Source organism: Odontesthes bonariensis, chromosome 3, assembly GCF_027942865.1.
Source record: "Odontesthes bonariensis isolate fOdoBon6 chromosome 3, fOdoBon6.hap1, whole genome shotgun sequence".
Lineage (NCBI taxonomy): Eukaryota > Metazoa > Chordata > Actinopteri > Atheriniformes > Atherinopsidae > Odontesthes > Odontesthes bonariensis.
In genome coordinates, this window is record NC_134508.1 from 36,776,734 (window position 1) to 36,789,501 (window position 12,768).

At 38.7% G+C, this 12,768-nt stretch overlaps 1 protein-coding gene across 1 annotated transcript; it reads left to right on the plus strand.

Moving 5' to 3' along the window:
- The first annotated feature begins 1,431 nt into the window (after positions 1-1,431).
- nmur3 (neuromedin U receptor 3) lies at positions 1,432-10,220 on the plus strand. Its single transcript, XM_075462254.1, has 2 exons — positions 1,432-2,287; positions 9,219-10,220. The coding sequence occupies exons 1-2, from the start codon at positions 1,447-1,449 to the stop codon at positions 9,647-9,649; spliced, it is 1,272 nt and encodes a 423-aa protein (XP_075318369.1). The 5' UTR covers positions 1,432-1,446; the 3' UTR covers positions 9,650-10,220.
- The last annotated feature ends 2,548 nt before the right edge of the window (positions 10,221-12,768 follow it).

The window sequence follows — 12,768 nt, forward strand, 5'->3', positions numbered from 1 at the left end:
ACTTAATCTCTTTCAGATCAGTGCATTACATAAATGTGTGTGTATCATTTATTATTCCCCTCTCTCCTCCTCTCTGCCTCCCCTCTCCCTCTCCCTATTTCCATTTCAGAAAACCTCTCTGAAGGGGGACGCAGCTGCAGCACAGTTACAATCCTCTTCATCTGTCGACCCTCTGTCTGCCTCCTCTCCTCTGTGCCGACAAAAGAGTGCCAACCAACTTTTAAATTCAGCTGATAATCTTTTATTTGCCTCATCTGCGCCGTCTATGACCCAAGCATGACTACGAAAGGCGTGCAATGTAAGATGCGACTTACAACCCAGCAGTATCAAGGTAATGATTTATTTCTAATATTTTCTATTTTAAGCAAGGCTACACACTGCCATTGTTGTTATCAAATTTAAAAATAAAAATAAAAAAATAAACAAAACTCTTATTTAAACAATTTTGGCCACATTTAAAACTGTCATTTAAAATTAGACTAAATCTCATCGTTACATGAGAATATCATGAATTTTGATGGTCTTTAAGGGTTATTCAAAAGAATGCAGCTCACTTTGGCATTTTTGTCAAACAAACTTAGATTTGATTTGAAAACATTTGCAGGATGACACTTGCAATGTGAGAACATAATTAACCTTTCAGAGGAAGTCATTAGCATATATCACTGCGGTGTGTGTAATGGCAATTATCCTCAACAGCCAACACTTTATGAGAATGGTTTGAACCAATTTATTTGCGAAAGTAAAAGCAATATTCTTCAACCCTCAGGGGTTTCTGCTTCTTCAATGCCTGGCAAATCTGATTTTGTGTGGTTTCTTTACCATGCTTCATCAATTCAAAAAGTATCATCGACATACAATATCATAACATATCCAGAGTAACATAATTTGTGAAAAGTAAGGACTCATTTCTTTATGCTTTTCCAAAAATAATATAAACATTTTTTTCTACCTTTTCAATATCGAGGATTATTGTAAAAGTAGTTCCAAAACAAACGTGAAGATTAAAATCAGTGGACAATAAATTTATAGTGTCATTTGATTCAATGCATTAGATTTCAGCTCATATTCTTCCTGATGTTAGTGAATATGGTGTTTCACTGAAAATAACATTGAAAGGGCATATAAAAAAGGAAAAGGTGATCAAATGAATCAACAGCAGAACCAGTGATGCTATAAACAATCTTCCTCTTTAAACTTTCTTGACAGTTAAATAAATTCAAAGTTATGGGAGAAAAGAGAACTGGAACATCAGAAAGTTCTCTGAAAAAAAAAGGAATGCTTCTCTTTCATTTAACCACAATAAACATAATCTCAGGGCTTTTAATCATATTATTTGCTCCTTATTCCCATTTTTCTCTTCATCGCAGGCCCAGACACCAAACCCAAGCATCAGCAGAGGTTGTGCTGACATTTTACATTGTCCCTCCAGTTCTCCTCTCTATAATGGAGCTCTCTTTGCAGGGCTCCACCTCATCTTCAATATTCTACAATACTAGCATGCCTCAAAATGCGTCAGTGAATAACACGTATGACCAATTCAGTGATGTCAACCTTTTGGAAATCCTTGGTCCAAAGCGATCCCCCTTTTTCTTCCCAGTGACCACAGTGTACCTTCTCATTTTTCTAACTGGCCTGTCAGGAAATCTGCTCACGTGTGCTGTGATAGCTAAGCACAAGAAGATGCGAAACCCCACTAACTTTTATCTAGTGAGCCTGGCTGTGTCTGACCTGCTTGTGCTTATGTTTGGGATGCCGTTAGAGATTTATGACCTATGGCAGAACTACCCATTCCCCTTTGGTGAGGGTGGCTGCTACTTCAAGACGTTCCTCTTTGAGACGGTCTGCTTTGCCTCCATCCTCAATGTCACAGCACTAAGCATGGAAAGGTATATTGCTGTGGTGCATCCCCTTAAAACACGATACTTGTCGACCAACCAGCACGCCAAACGTGTCATCAGCGTTGTGTGGGTCTTGTCAATGATCTGTGCAATCCCAAACACCTCACTGCACGGCATCTTCTACTTGCCAGAGAGGATGGAGGAGTCTGCCATATGTACTGTGCTGAAGCCTCTATGGATTTACAACTTGGTCATGCAAATCACCACTGTTTGCTTCTACTTTGTACCCATGCTCATTATTAGCATGCTGTACTTAGTGATGGGCATTCACTTGAGTAGAGAAAGGCGAAATGGCAGATGGAACCTGGGAAAGAACCGTTGTAGCAATTCCAGAAGGAAGATCAGCGTGGAGAATGGCCGCAGAAGACAAGTAATCAAGATGCTTTGTGAGTAAATAATGGACTATCAATATTGTCTCCATAAATCATCTGTATTTTCACTTTTTCCTTATAGACTTGTGCCTTCTTATCTCGTACAGTTCATCAACCCCAATGTAAAACCTATAGCCTAATGTAATTCTTCTTTACACCTTGCATGAGTAGTTTAAGTTAAAAAAATTAAGAATTATTTCCACACAAACAAAATAATAACTGATACAGAATTTCAGGGGAAGTCAATCTTACAGCCTATTTTTAAAGAAAAAAACTTTCTCCAAGTAATGGATTTCCACAATGTCCATCACCAACACATGTAGAGTGCATCACTCCAATTTACACAACAAATTTCCGGATTCGTGCTTCTGTCAGAGTTTTTCTTATAAGTGAACCAGAATCAGTTGAAAAAAACATTATGTCGTATTTCCATCATTTGTTACTTTATTGATTTTGTTTCCAGAGACATGAAACTATCAAACAAACATATCAAGTGTGACTTTTGGAAGCGTTTCTTTTCCCTTTACCTGCATATTGCCTATTGAGACACAAATCTTTAATGTTGTGGAGAAGTAAGACATAGCCCTAAATCCCTTTCTCAATAGTTTTTATTTCAAACTGCTGTGTTTTCAATACTGAGGATTTAAAGTTACTAAAATGAAAAGAGAGAAAATATAGCTTATGTGTCACCATAGATTTAAGACTACTATGCAGTTTAAATGTTAGAGTTTGAAAGAATACCTTATACCACCTTATACCTGCTCTTATTAAACCCAGAAAATATGTGAGAATATTTTGGCAGTTTTGTGCCTGTGGACATGAAAATAACTTGACACTGAACTGCAGTGTCACAGCTTTTCATACAGCTCGCCAAAACTACATCTATTTTCTAAAATGAGATCTTATTTATTTTTGTGTTTGGTGCCCATGGCTGTATGTCTCAACATAACAGTATATAATATTAGCGCGTCAGGCTGCACTTTAACTAAAGAGGCTTACTGATGCATAGATTTGTGCTCCTCATTATTTTGACTGGAGTCACTCATACCTCACAGCTGGATGGATGCAGCTATTTAGACAAATGAAAATGAGTGCAGAGCCCTGTGGTGGACTGGTCACTGATCCATGGTGTTGCTCATCTTTTATTCATCAACCTTACACACGATAAAACAAGAATAGAAAATGGCTGACTGAATGACTGTCTGACTGAATGTCTGTGCAGATTTAAAAGTATGTTGTAATATGAGTAGTACATTCAAGACACAACTAAACAACAATTAATCAATAGTATGTCAATTTAGTCAAATACAAGAGTGCAGTGTGTAATTGTATTTCCACCGTGAGCCAAAAATATCGGAGTGGGGGAAAATAGGAATATTTTAAAGAAAGAGCTGGGTTTAAAAGTTTAATTTAAAAGGGGTGGGGGATCTTTTATTTAAAAGAAGCTGAACTAATGAAGAGAAATGCTCTACTGTGGTTGGCAGTAATTTACCTTAACACTGGTTACTGTCTGCCAAGATCAAAGAAGGTACTCAGAATGGATAGTATGTATATTTCAGATTTAATCTGTTAATTATGCAGCTACTGAATTAAAATCAGCTCTCCTAAACTGATTTCCATCCAGTAAAGTTGATTAAAAAAGCAGCAAGCTGAAAGCTGCAGGCTCAGCTTGATCTCAGAAAAAAAAAGTATTGACAACATACTCCCAACACAGCAGGACATGGTGGAGACGAGTGAAAATTAAACCTCATTGAACAAACGAGATTCTTTCTTTTACTGATTTCACTGGTAATGAGTTTCCATTTAAATACTGTGTTTTGCATCATCACCAAATGTGAAAAAGTAGCACATTTTACATGCACCTTACTTGCACTACTGTAACAATTACAGTATTTTTTCTGACATTTGGCTACCCAGAGTATGATGTTTTCCAACATTAATCATGTTGTTCTAAATGTAAACAAATGGTGACATAATAAAAAGGTAATATAAACACTGACATTTGAAAAAAAAATTCATGATAGAGCTTCCAATTGACTTTCCACTGACATTCTTTCTGTTGTGCCTTTTTAGGGTTACAACATGATAATAAGTTGTTGCCACCACCGAGTGAAATGGTAGCTGGAATTGGAATTGTTCATTGGTCACAAAACTTTTCCTTCTATTTTCTTACCAAGCATAAAACACATCCTTGAGTCCTTGGGTCTGTTTCACAAAGCAGGTTCAACAAACTCTGAGTCTATTCCTGAACTCTGAGTTGATCTACTCTGAGATAGAAAACTGAGTTTTCGGTTCCAGAAACGCTGATTTGACTGAGTTTAATCAACTCTGAGTAGTTTCACCTTGAGTTTTGCCTGTGCGCCACAACTTTAAAAAGCCAGCATCAATAGAGCCCCGATTCGACGAGTCACCATGGCAACGGGGAAGAGGAGGGGGTACGTTTTTCACCAACCTCGAATTGGAAATCTTAATGCGCTCATACGGCGAGTTTCAACACGTTTTTAGAAATAAGTGCAAGGCCGCTGCGACAGCAAAAGTGTAAGTTTAAATGTAGTCCTTTGCAATCATAATAATATTACAGGGGAAAACTGCTTGAATGGTAACCCATTCATTTAAATAATTTAGGTGCAATTCATCCACGGGATCGTTGTCAAAAGGACATGCCATGTTTGTGGAAAAAGTCGTCTCCTACTGAGCCTAATGGACTTCTAAAAGTAGAAGAACTCGCTCTGCTGACTGAATGAATAAGGAAATCAAATGGCGTGTGTGGCTGAAAGAGGGCGGAGACAGAGAGAAACTTCAGGTTTCTTGAAAAAAACCTGGTTAGGTTAGGTTGATAGAGTCTGTTACTACGGTAACTGACTGAGAGCTTAAGTTACCTCTCTTTGTGAAACAGGCTAGAGTTACCCCTCTTACTCTGGGTTGAGTTACCTCCCTTTGTGAAACGGAAAACTCAGGGTTTCCCTCATTTCAGGGTTAATCAACTCAGAGTTTTCACTAAACCTGCTTCATTAAACGGACCTCTGAACAACTTCAATGTTTTTTTTTTTTTTTGCTTTTTACTTAAACTCAGTGGTGTCGTCTACCTTTTTGAGGTGGGTATACTGTATAGTTGGCCAGTCATAGGCCCGTGGTACCAAACTAGGGGTTGGGATTCGGGACCCCTCGGGACCAATAGTAGCCCCTTAATGCACGCCGTACCTCCAGTGGCGCACTGTAATAGTCATTGAAAAGTTAAGTACCATAGTACTACAATACTATGACATAACACAGGGCTTTTAATAATGCACTACGACTTGGTCATTGCCATTCTGGTAACAGCACATTTATAATGCTGTCTTAACGTGTTAAGGGACAAACATGTTTGTGGGGTCGCAGCTTTGCACTTACCTGCCCCTTGCATGCATGAGGGACAGCATAAACTCACTTTGATTGTGTGGACTGTGTGCTGTGTATCTCAGTGGCAATGGGACTCCCTGTGACACTTAATCTTTGTACTCATCCCTCATAGAGCGAGGCCTAACAGAGTGATTGTTTTAAAGCAGCAGAACACCATCACATCTTGAGACAGGTTGTTTTTTATATATATATATCTATATATCTATATATAGATATATATATATACACAAGGGCTGTCAGAATTAATTATATGTAATATATATGTGTATTACATTCGTTTATATATGTAATATACATAAAAAAAAAATTTATACACACACATCCATTTTAGTTTTCCACCTTCCACTCCTATAGGGGGCGCTGTTGTGCGTTAGAGAATCACCGCTTTCAACTAATACAAAGAAGAAGAGTTTCTATGGGACGTCATCACAGCCCTTTTACAGACAGCCGTTCCACTTCCTATTCGCCCCATTATAAAAAATTTGGCTGCAGTTCAGTTGATTTTCTCTGGGGGCGCTGGCGAGCGAGTGCAGAATGACCATTTTCCATAGGGCTGGCGCTAATAACTCAAAAAATGTCCCCGCTAGCGACTGAAACCTGAAAATATTACTGTGATTTCTGACAGAGGGATGTAGATTTATATCAAAAGTACAATAACCTGGGAGTTATATCTTTCTGTTTTCTTACAGGTCTGGCATTTGCGAGTCAGTCTCCGCTAGCATTTTGCTAACGGAATCTGAAGAACGCACGGCAGATTACGACCGGCTGCTTTACGGCACTCGTCCACTGTGCCAGAGTGCTAACCTGGTGCTGCTAACAACAACCAAAGCTAAACCAGAGGCTAGTCAGAGAGTATGTAAAAGGGATGTGCTGAAATCTGTAACTATTTGAGCTAACACCTCTCTGCTAGCTCAGTGCTAGGACTGACCATGCCGTAAAGTGATGCCACATGCGTGACGTCACTCGTGAGGCAATACTGACAATAAATGTGTATTTTAAAAAGATCTAGTGAGTCTAAAAAATCAAACCAAGTGCCGTTTGAAAGGATAATTTATCCTTCCTTTAGGAAAATGAAAATGAAAAAATATAAAAAATTCTATCCAAAGCAATGACTGGATCTAAGGTGGATTTCATAGTACCACCATAGAGTTCAGCGTGCTCTGCACTGCTTCGTTGGCGCCCCTAGAGCGCAGGACCACCCGGAAATAGCCGCCAGTTTTCCCTCTCCTCATAATAGAGACTCTCTGACGTTATTGTCAAAAAACTGATAGTGAATCGCTGGGAGATTGACTGACTGCCGCAATTTCCGAATGAATGCTATTCTGAAGTGTTGTCGTTGTATTGTTAAATTATAACAAGGCTTCCATGAGAAGTGGTAGTTGATGAAACGTGGCTGTGCTATTCTAAATGTTTAAAAACGAATTTTAGGTGGGTATACTGAGCATTTTAGGTGGATATACGGAAATCCACCAAAAAAAAGAGGTGGGTATACGCCGTATACCTGCGTTCAACGTAGACTTCACCACTGCTTAAACTGTATACAGAGTATAGAATAGCCTCCAGGCAAAGTACCAATAACAGTCTCAAAAACATGATCCAGAAAATTAGTTTATGAATGACAAACCAAAGAAGTCAATCCTACTTACATAGCTAGCAAACATGTCCGACAATAACCAACAAGTCCTTGATCTGAATGATGCAATAGCTTGTTTGTTTATACCCTTAAATACATCCCATTATGGCGTCCTCTACAGCAGTGGTTCCCAAACTGTGCGCCAGTGTGTCGCGGCACACAGTTTGGGAACCATTGCTCTACAGTACTGTAGTACCCTACAACAGACAGGAGGAATATATAATGAGTGTTTCCAGATCAGAACAAACATCATTTTCGAGTCTTTCCTTCAATAAACCATAAAGTTGTCATAAAGAGGAAGGTAGAAGCTGGATAGTGTGGTCATGTGCAGCACTTTCAACCATGTACCTTCAGCCATCGAATGCATGTTTGACACCAACATGACACCATTTCTTTTACTTCTGAGTTACAGCCAGATAATAAAACCAAAACATTTTTGTCCCATGGGTTTAGAAAACCATCCTGGTTGGAACTTACTTGCAAAGTGTTTGTCACCTTCATACCTGCACCCATTTGCTGGTTTCATTGGTCACATGTAAACCACAGCATCAGTTGGTGTGGATAGAAATGAAAACTATAATATTTACAATTCTTATGGTATTCTTACAACCAATAGATTCAATTCAATTCAATTCAATTCATTTTTATTTATATAGCGCCAAATACAACAAATGTCATCTCAAGGCACTTAGATAATAAAGTCCAATTCAAGTCAATTGGAATTCAATTAATTGTAATCATAATTATTCATAAAATAATCCAATTCGTTCATATAATCCATCCATCCATTTTCTATAACAACCAATACATGTTGCATATTATTTGAATGTTGCTGTAGGTCTTTTCTGAACAAATGACCGATGGGGGGGTTTTGGAAGGGTTACAGGATTATCACTTTTACATTGACAGAAAGCTCACAAAGATCTTAAGTTTTCTCTCAGGATCCTTTGGGGCGTTGGAAAACAGCACTCTGTACATTTTATCATTATAGCACTCACTTAAACTCAAACTGTGTATCCAAACATTCTTCAAACCTACTGAGATTTCTTTTGAATTTTGGTAAATACCTCAAAGTTAAAACAAACCAAACAATTACTTGTATTCACAAGTTTGATTATATCTCTCAAGGTGAGCATCTTCCAGCTTTGAAGAAATGGAAAAAGTTGATGCAGAATCTAAATGAGATCAGAAAAAACAGGAAAAAAACACAACATCTTTAATAACAAAAAAAAAAGGATCATCAGGAGTTGAATGTAAGAGCACTGCAAAACCAAATCACGCTGAACATCCACAGACAAACACATTTCCAACTTGCTTGTTTTATAGTGTTCCAACTTTTATCATTTTGAAATGCTTTAGCACATTCTAAGTTTGATCTATAACTGCATTTCTAATTATTTTTTAACATGGGGTGTGAGTTTGTCTTTTGGGGATGGTTAATTGTAACTGCTAAGTGCTACCATTGCTGAGCGAGAGCCGTAATCATGGCATAATGGCGTGCTGATTTTCCGTTTTCAATATTCGGCTGAGCCATTTGCTTCACAGCCAGCATGTAGTAACCTACATCAGACATCATGCCACTTCATGCACAGTTTCATCGTAGTGCTTTCCAACTTAGAAGCAATAAAGAGGAAACTACAGGGATTCTGCTTCACATTTTCCTTCAAACATAATTTTACCTCTTTTAGCCTTAAACAATTATTTAGATAACTGAAATCCATTTGGGAAATTTCTTTATACAGTGGTTGCTAACAACTCCCAGAAGGAGTCACGAGGCCTTTACTAAACATTGTTCTTTTTTTTTTTTTACATGTTAAGAGCCACAAGCCAAACAAGCACTTTAATTCTTAACAGTGTCTCTGTTGTCTATAAGAATGTCTATAAGGATATTCTTTCTCTGGCTTGATCCTCTAGCAATCGTGGTGGCAGTGTTTGGAGTCTGCTGGGCACCCTTCCACATCGAGCGGCTCTTGTGGAGTTCAGTCAGCCAGTGGACTGACTTGATGCACAACGTTTATCAGTATGTCCACCTCTTATCGGGCATCTTCTTCTACCTCAGCTCTGCGGTCAACCCTATCATTTACAGCCTGCTCTCCACGAGGTTCAGGGAGTGTTTCAGGGAACTTGTTTGCTCTCACGCAGAGGACAACAGCTCTGTCAGAGACTCCCCACCTTTGCCAAATATTTTATTGGATTCCTCCATCTCACGTTCCACAACTCCAGCAAAGGGTAAGGACTCCAGTTCTTTCATCCCTTTGCTGTCACCTAATGTAACATTGAGCATGGACACTGCAGCTCTTTCATGCAAATGTAAAGAAACGACTTGCAGGACCTCTGTGTTCTAGGTAAAACAACAGCTGAAGCAGAATCACTGTAGAGTAATGGGCTGACATTTTGGGACATAGTTTTATTTGCTTTCATGTAAACAGACAGACCATGACACCATGGTATGGTGACTATCAAGATACTGCCAGGGGATGGTAAACTTAGCTTCAAATAAAGACTTTGAAACTCGTGGAATTGCTCTGTTCAAAGCAGCTGTGAAATGATGTGAAAGAAAGAAAGGTGCACTCCTTTAAAGCAATGCTAGAAAAGTATGTGAGCCATAAAACTATGTGCTTCTGCCTGTGAAGTATATTAACTTTTGTCATGCACATTTCCAGGCCTGAAACTGCCCTGGAGAGACTGACAGACTTCAGTTCACCGCTTTGGTTTCCAGCCCCACACCACAAACTACACACAAAGATTTGTTTTTACGACAGTGGTGTTATATCCCATAACTGTGGGGGGAACCAAAAGAAAAAATTGGCAAATTCTCTAATGTTACTTTAAGCACGCAAATAAGTCCCTCAGACATTTCTTGATTTTAGTGCTGGGAAGCAACAACAACATCTATGACAGTTAGAGTGTGGAATATATTACAATCAAACTAGCACTCCCATGTCCCTTGTGAATGCTCAGAAGCTATGTAAGAATTATACAAAGGATATTGACCTATTTGAAACAATTAGCAGTTCGGTTGTATCAGCTGTTTGTGAAAATTTGTGATAGTGACATAAATTCAGCAAGCTCCACACATTTAAGGATGACATAACTGTTATTATAATATCTTGGATTAAATTGAACTGAAAGTTTTTTTCTGTTTCAACAGAATCTCTCATTGTCTTTGCCAGCCAGAGGCTAAAATGAATGAAATGAAAGCTGGAGGTAGTAAATAAGATACATGTAAATGTTGTGATGAATTCAAGAGGAAGTCACATTGAATGATAAATTAACTCTGCCTTGTCACATCCTCAATTATTGTACACTGGAATAATCATGAAACATCAGCAAAGCTGACAAATGCTCATAACAAATGACAGAAGAGTCACTGATAAAGGGTCCAATCCTCCGCTTGGCCTTGCCCATTTGATTTGCATGCTGCAGCTTACTGATTAACTGTCTCATGTCTTTTAGGGATCTAAATATTTTTCAGATGCAGTCCAAGATTTCAGCCCCGGCCCCTTGAAGCTATGAGCCATTGCCCAGATAAGGGCATATAAACTAGGTTAAGTCCTAAGACAGCAAATTGGGAAATGCCCCAAAAATGATAAAGCTTTTTTTTTTCATTGCTTGATATTCAATGTCCTTGAAAATCAAACATCTTTACACATCTTTATCAGCAGATCTTCTTTTCAGCCATGACCTGATATATCTTTGCAGACTGGATTTCTCTCATGTAAAGCTGTAATACAGTGGTGCTTAGAACGTACTTTCTACTTCAAATTGATGCTATAGCTTCCATTGAAAGGTGGGTCCATTACAACTGCAGCTGTGGCTGGTAAATATGCAAAAGGCTGGTTTGGTACAATGGCATGACCCTTGTGAGCTTTTGTAGAAACATGACAGCACAACATGAGTTCAAGGGGAAGGACTCTGATGAAAATGAAGAATGCAACGATTCTAACTTGCATACTGGAACTTTAAACCAGCTGCATACAGAGAAGAATGACAGGAGAAAATAAGAATGGGTAAGCATCAAATGCATTTTAATTAGGGCCATTATAAAACAACCAGATAATCTGGCAATAATGGGCATAAAACCTCAGGGTACATCAAAGAGTAAATGAAAAAGTGATGGTCTTTTCAGAGCACTGGTTTGGAGTTAAGAGCTTAGAGTTAACAGGTTTACATGCATGTCTTCTGCTATCTCAATTGCTTAACCTACAAAAGCCCAGTGTAACACATTATCGTACAATCAAAATTATATTATTTTTAAGGGGTTGTTTGAGGTATTTATGAGTAGTCTGAGTTTGGATAATCAGGAAGAGATTTTTAAGAAGTTAGCTGAGCGAAACTCTGAACGAGACAACGAAATGTCAAAAATGATTTTAGCAAACCCTCATATAGGGATTTTTTTAACCAGTTCAGTTCAGCATAAAGCAGTTTACTTAGTCACTGTTCCTTCAACCAAAGAACTTCTGTGTTACTCCGTTTCACAGTACACACAGTGTCTACCAAACATTATCCTGCCGCTCATCAGCTTTGACTCACAGTTCTGCTGGTCTATTTCCAAAATACCAAATATAAGACTGTAAAAATAAGTGAAAAGCCTGAAATAGCACAAACACTTTCAAACAAAAATCTATTAAATAGTTGTAAAAGTGATACCCATTAAAGGTAGGGTAGGAGATCCTGGATTTTGAGTCCAGCGAAGCTGCATTTTGAAAATACACAGGTAAAAAGTCCCAACCCTTTTCTTCATTTTGCCCCCGAAGGCACACCTCTAGAGTACATGAACGCGCACGAGCACGAAGGTGCACGAGCGCTGTTCTGACAGCAAGCATCGATCGTTGCCGTATTTAGTATAAGATAACTATACGTTTAATAATGCTAGGTGCTAGCCAAGCTGGCTCCAGTTTAGCTTCCTGCCAAGCTTCTGGGCGCGTAATTCGTTCACGGAGCAGGGTACGCACACAGGGGGAAGGAGGGGGAGGGAGGAGCAGATTGCAGTTTGATAGACGGCATCAGAATCCAATCGTTGTTAACGGTCCGTTCAGTATGATTGGATAGTGTTTTTCCTAGATTGTACGTTCTAGAGGCCACTAAAACTTTTCATATTTGTGTCAAAACTTTTAATTAATTGGTTGCAATGGGGGTGTGAAGAGTATTTCAAGCAATATGTAAAAAAATGTTCCAGAAAAAAATCCCCTACCCCACCTTTAAGTCTGACTCAACAGGCATCAGGAGATCAGTGGCAGAAATTGTTGTGTAGCCACCATGCATCCAGGGATGTGCAGCAACAAGAAAGATCTTTAGTTAAGAAAATAGTGACAAAGTAAAAGAATGTCCGATGCAAAAGTGATGCGGTGTAAAATAAAAAGAAGCATTTATATAGTGAAACTTTGGTCTTTGTGACTGCTATTCAAAGCCCTCTTCAGAGTTTCTCCCAGATTCTCCAAACTGTGAGCTCTCAGACTGCTGA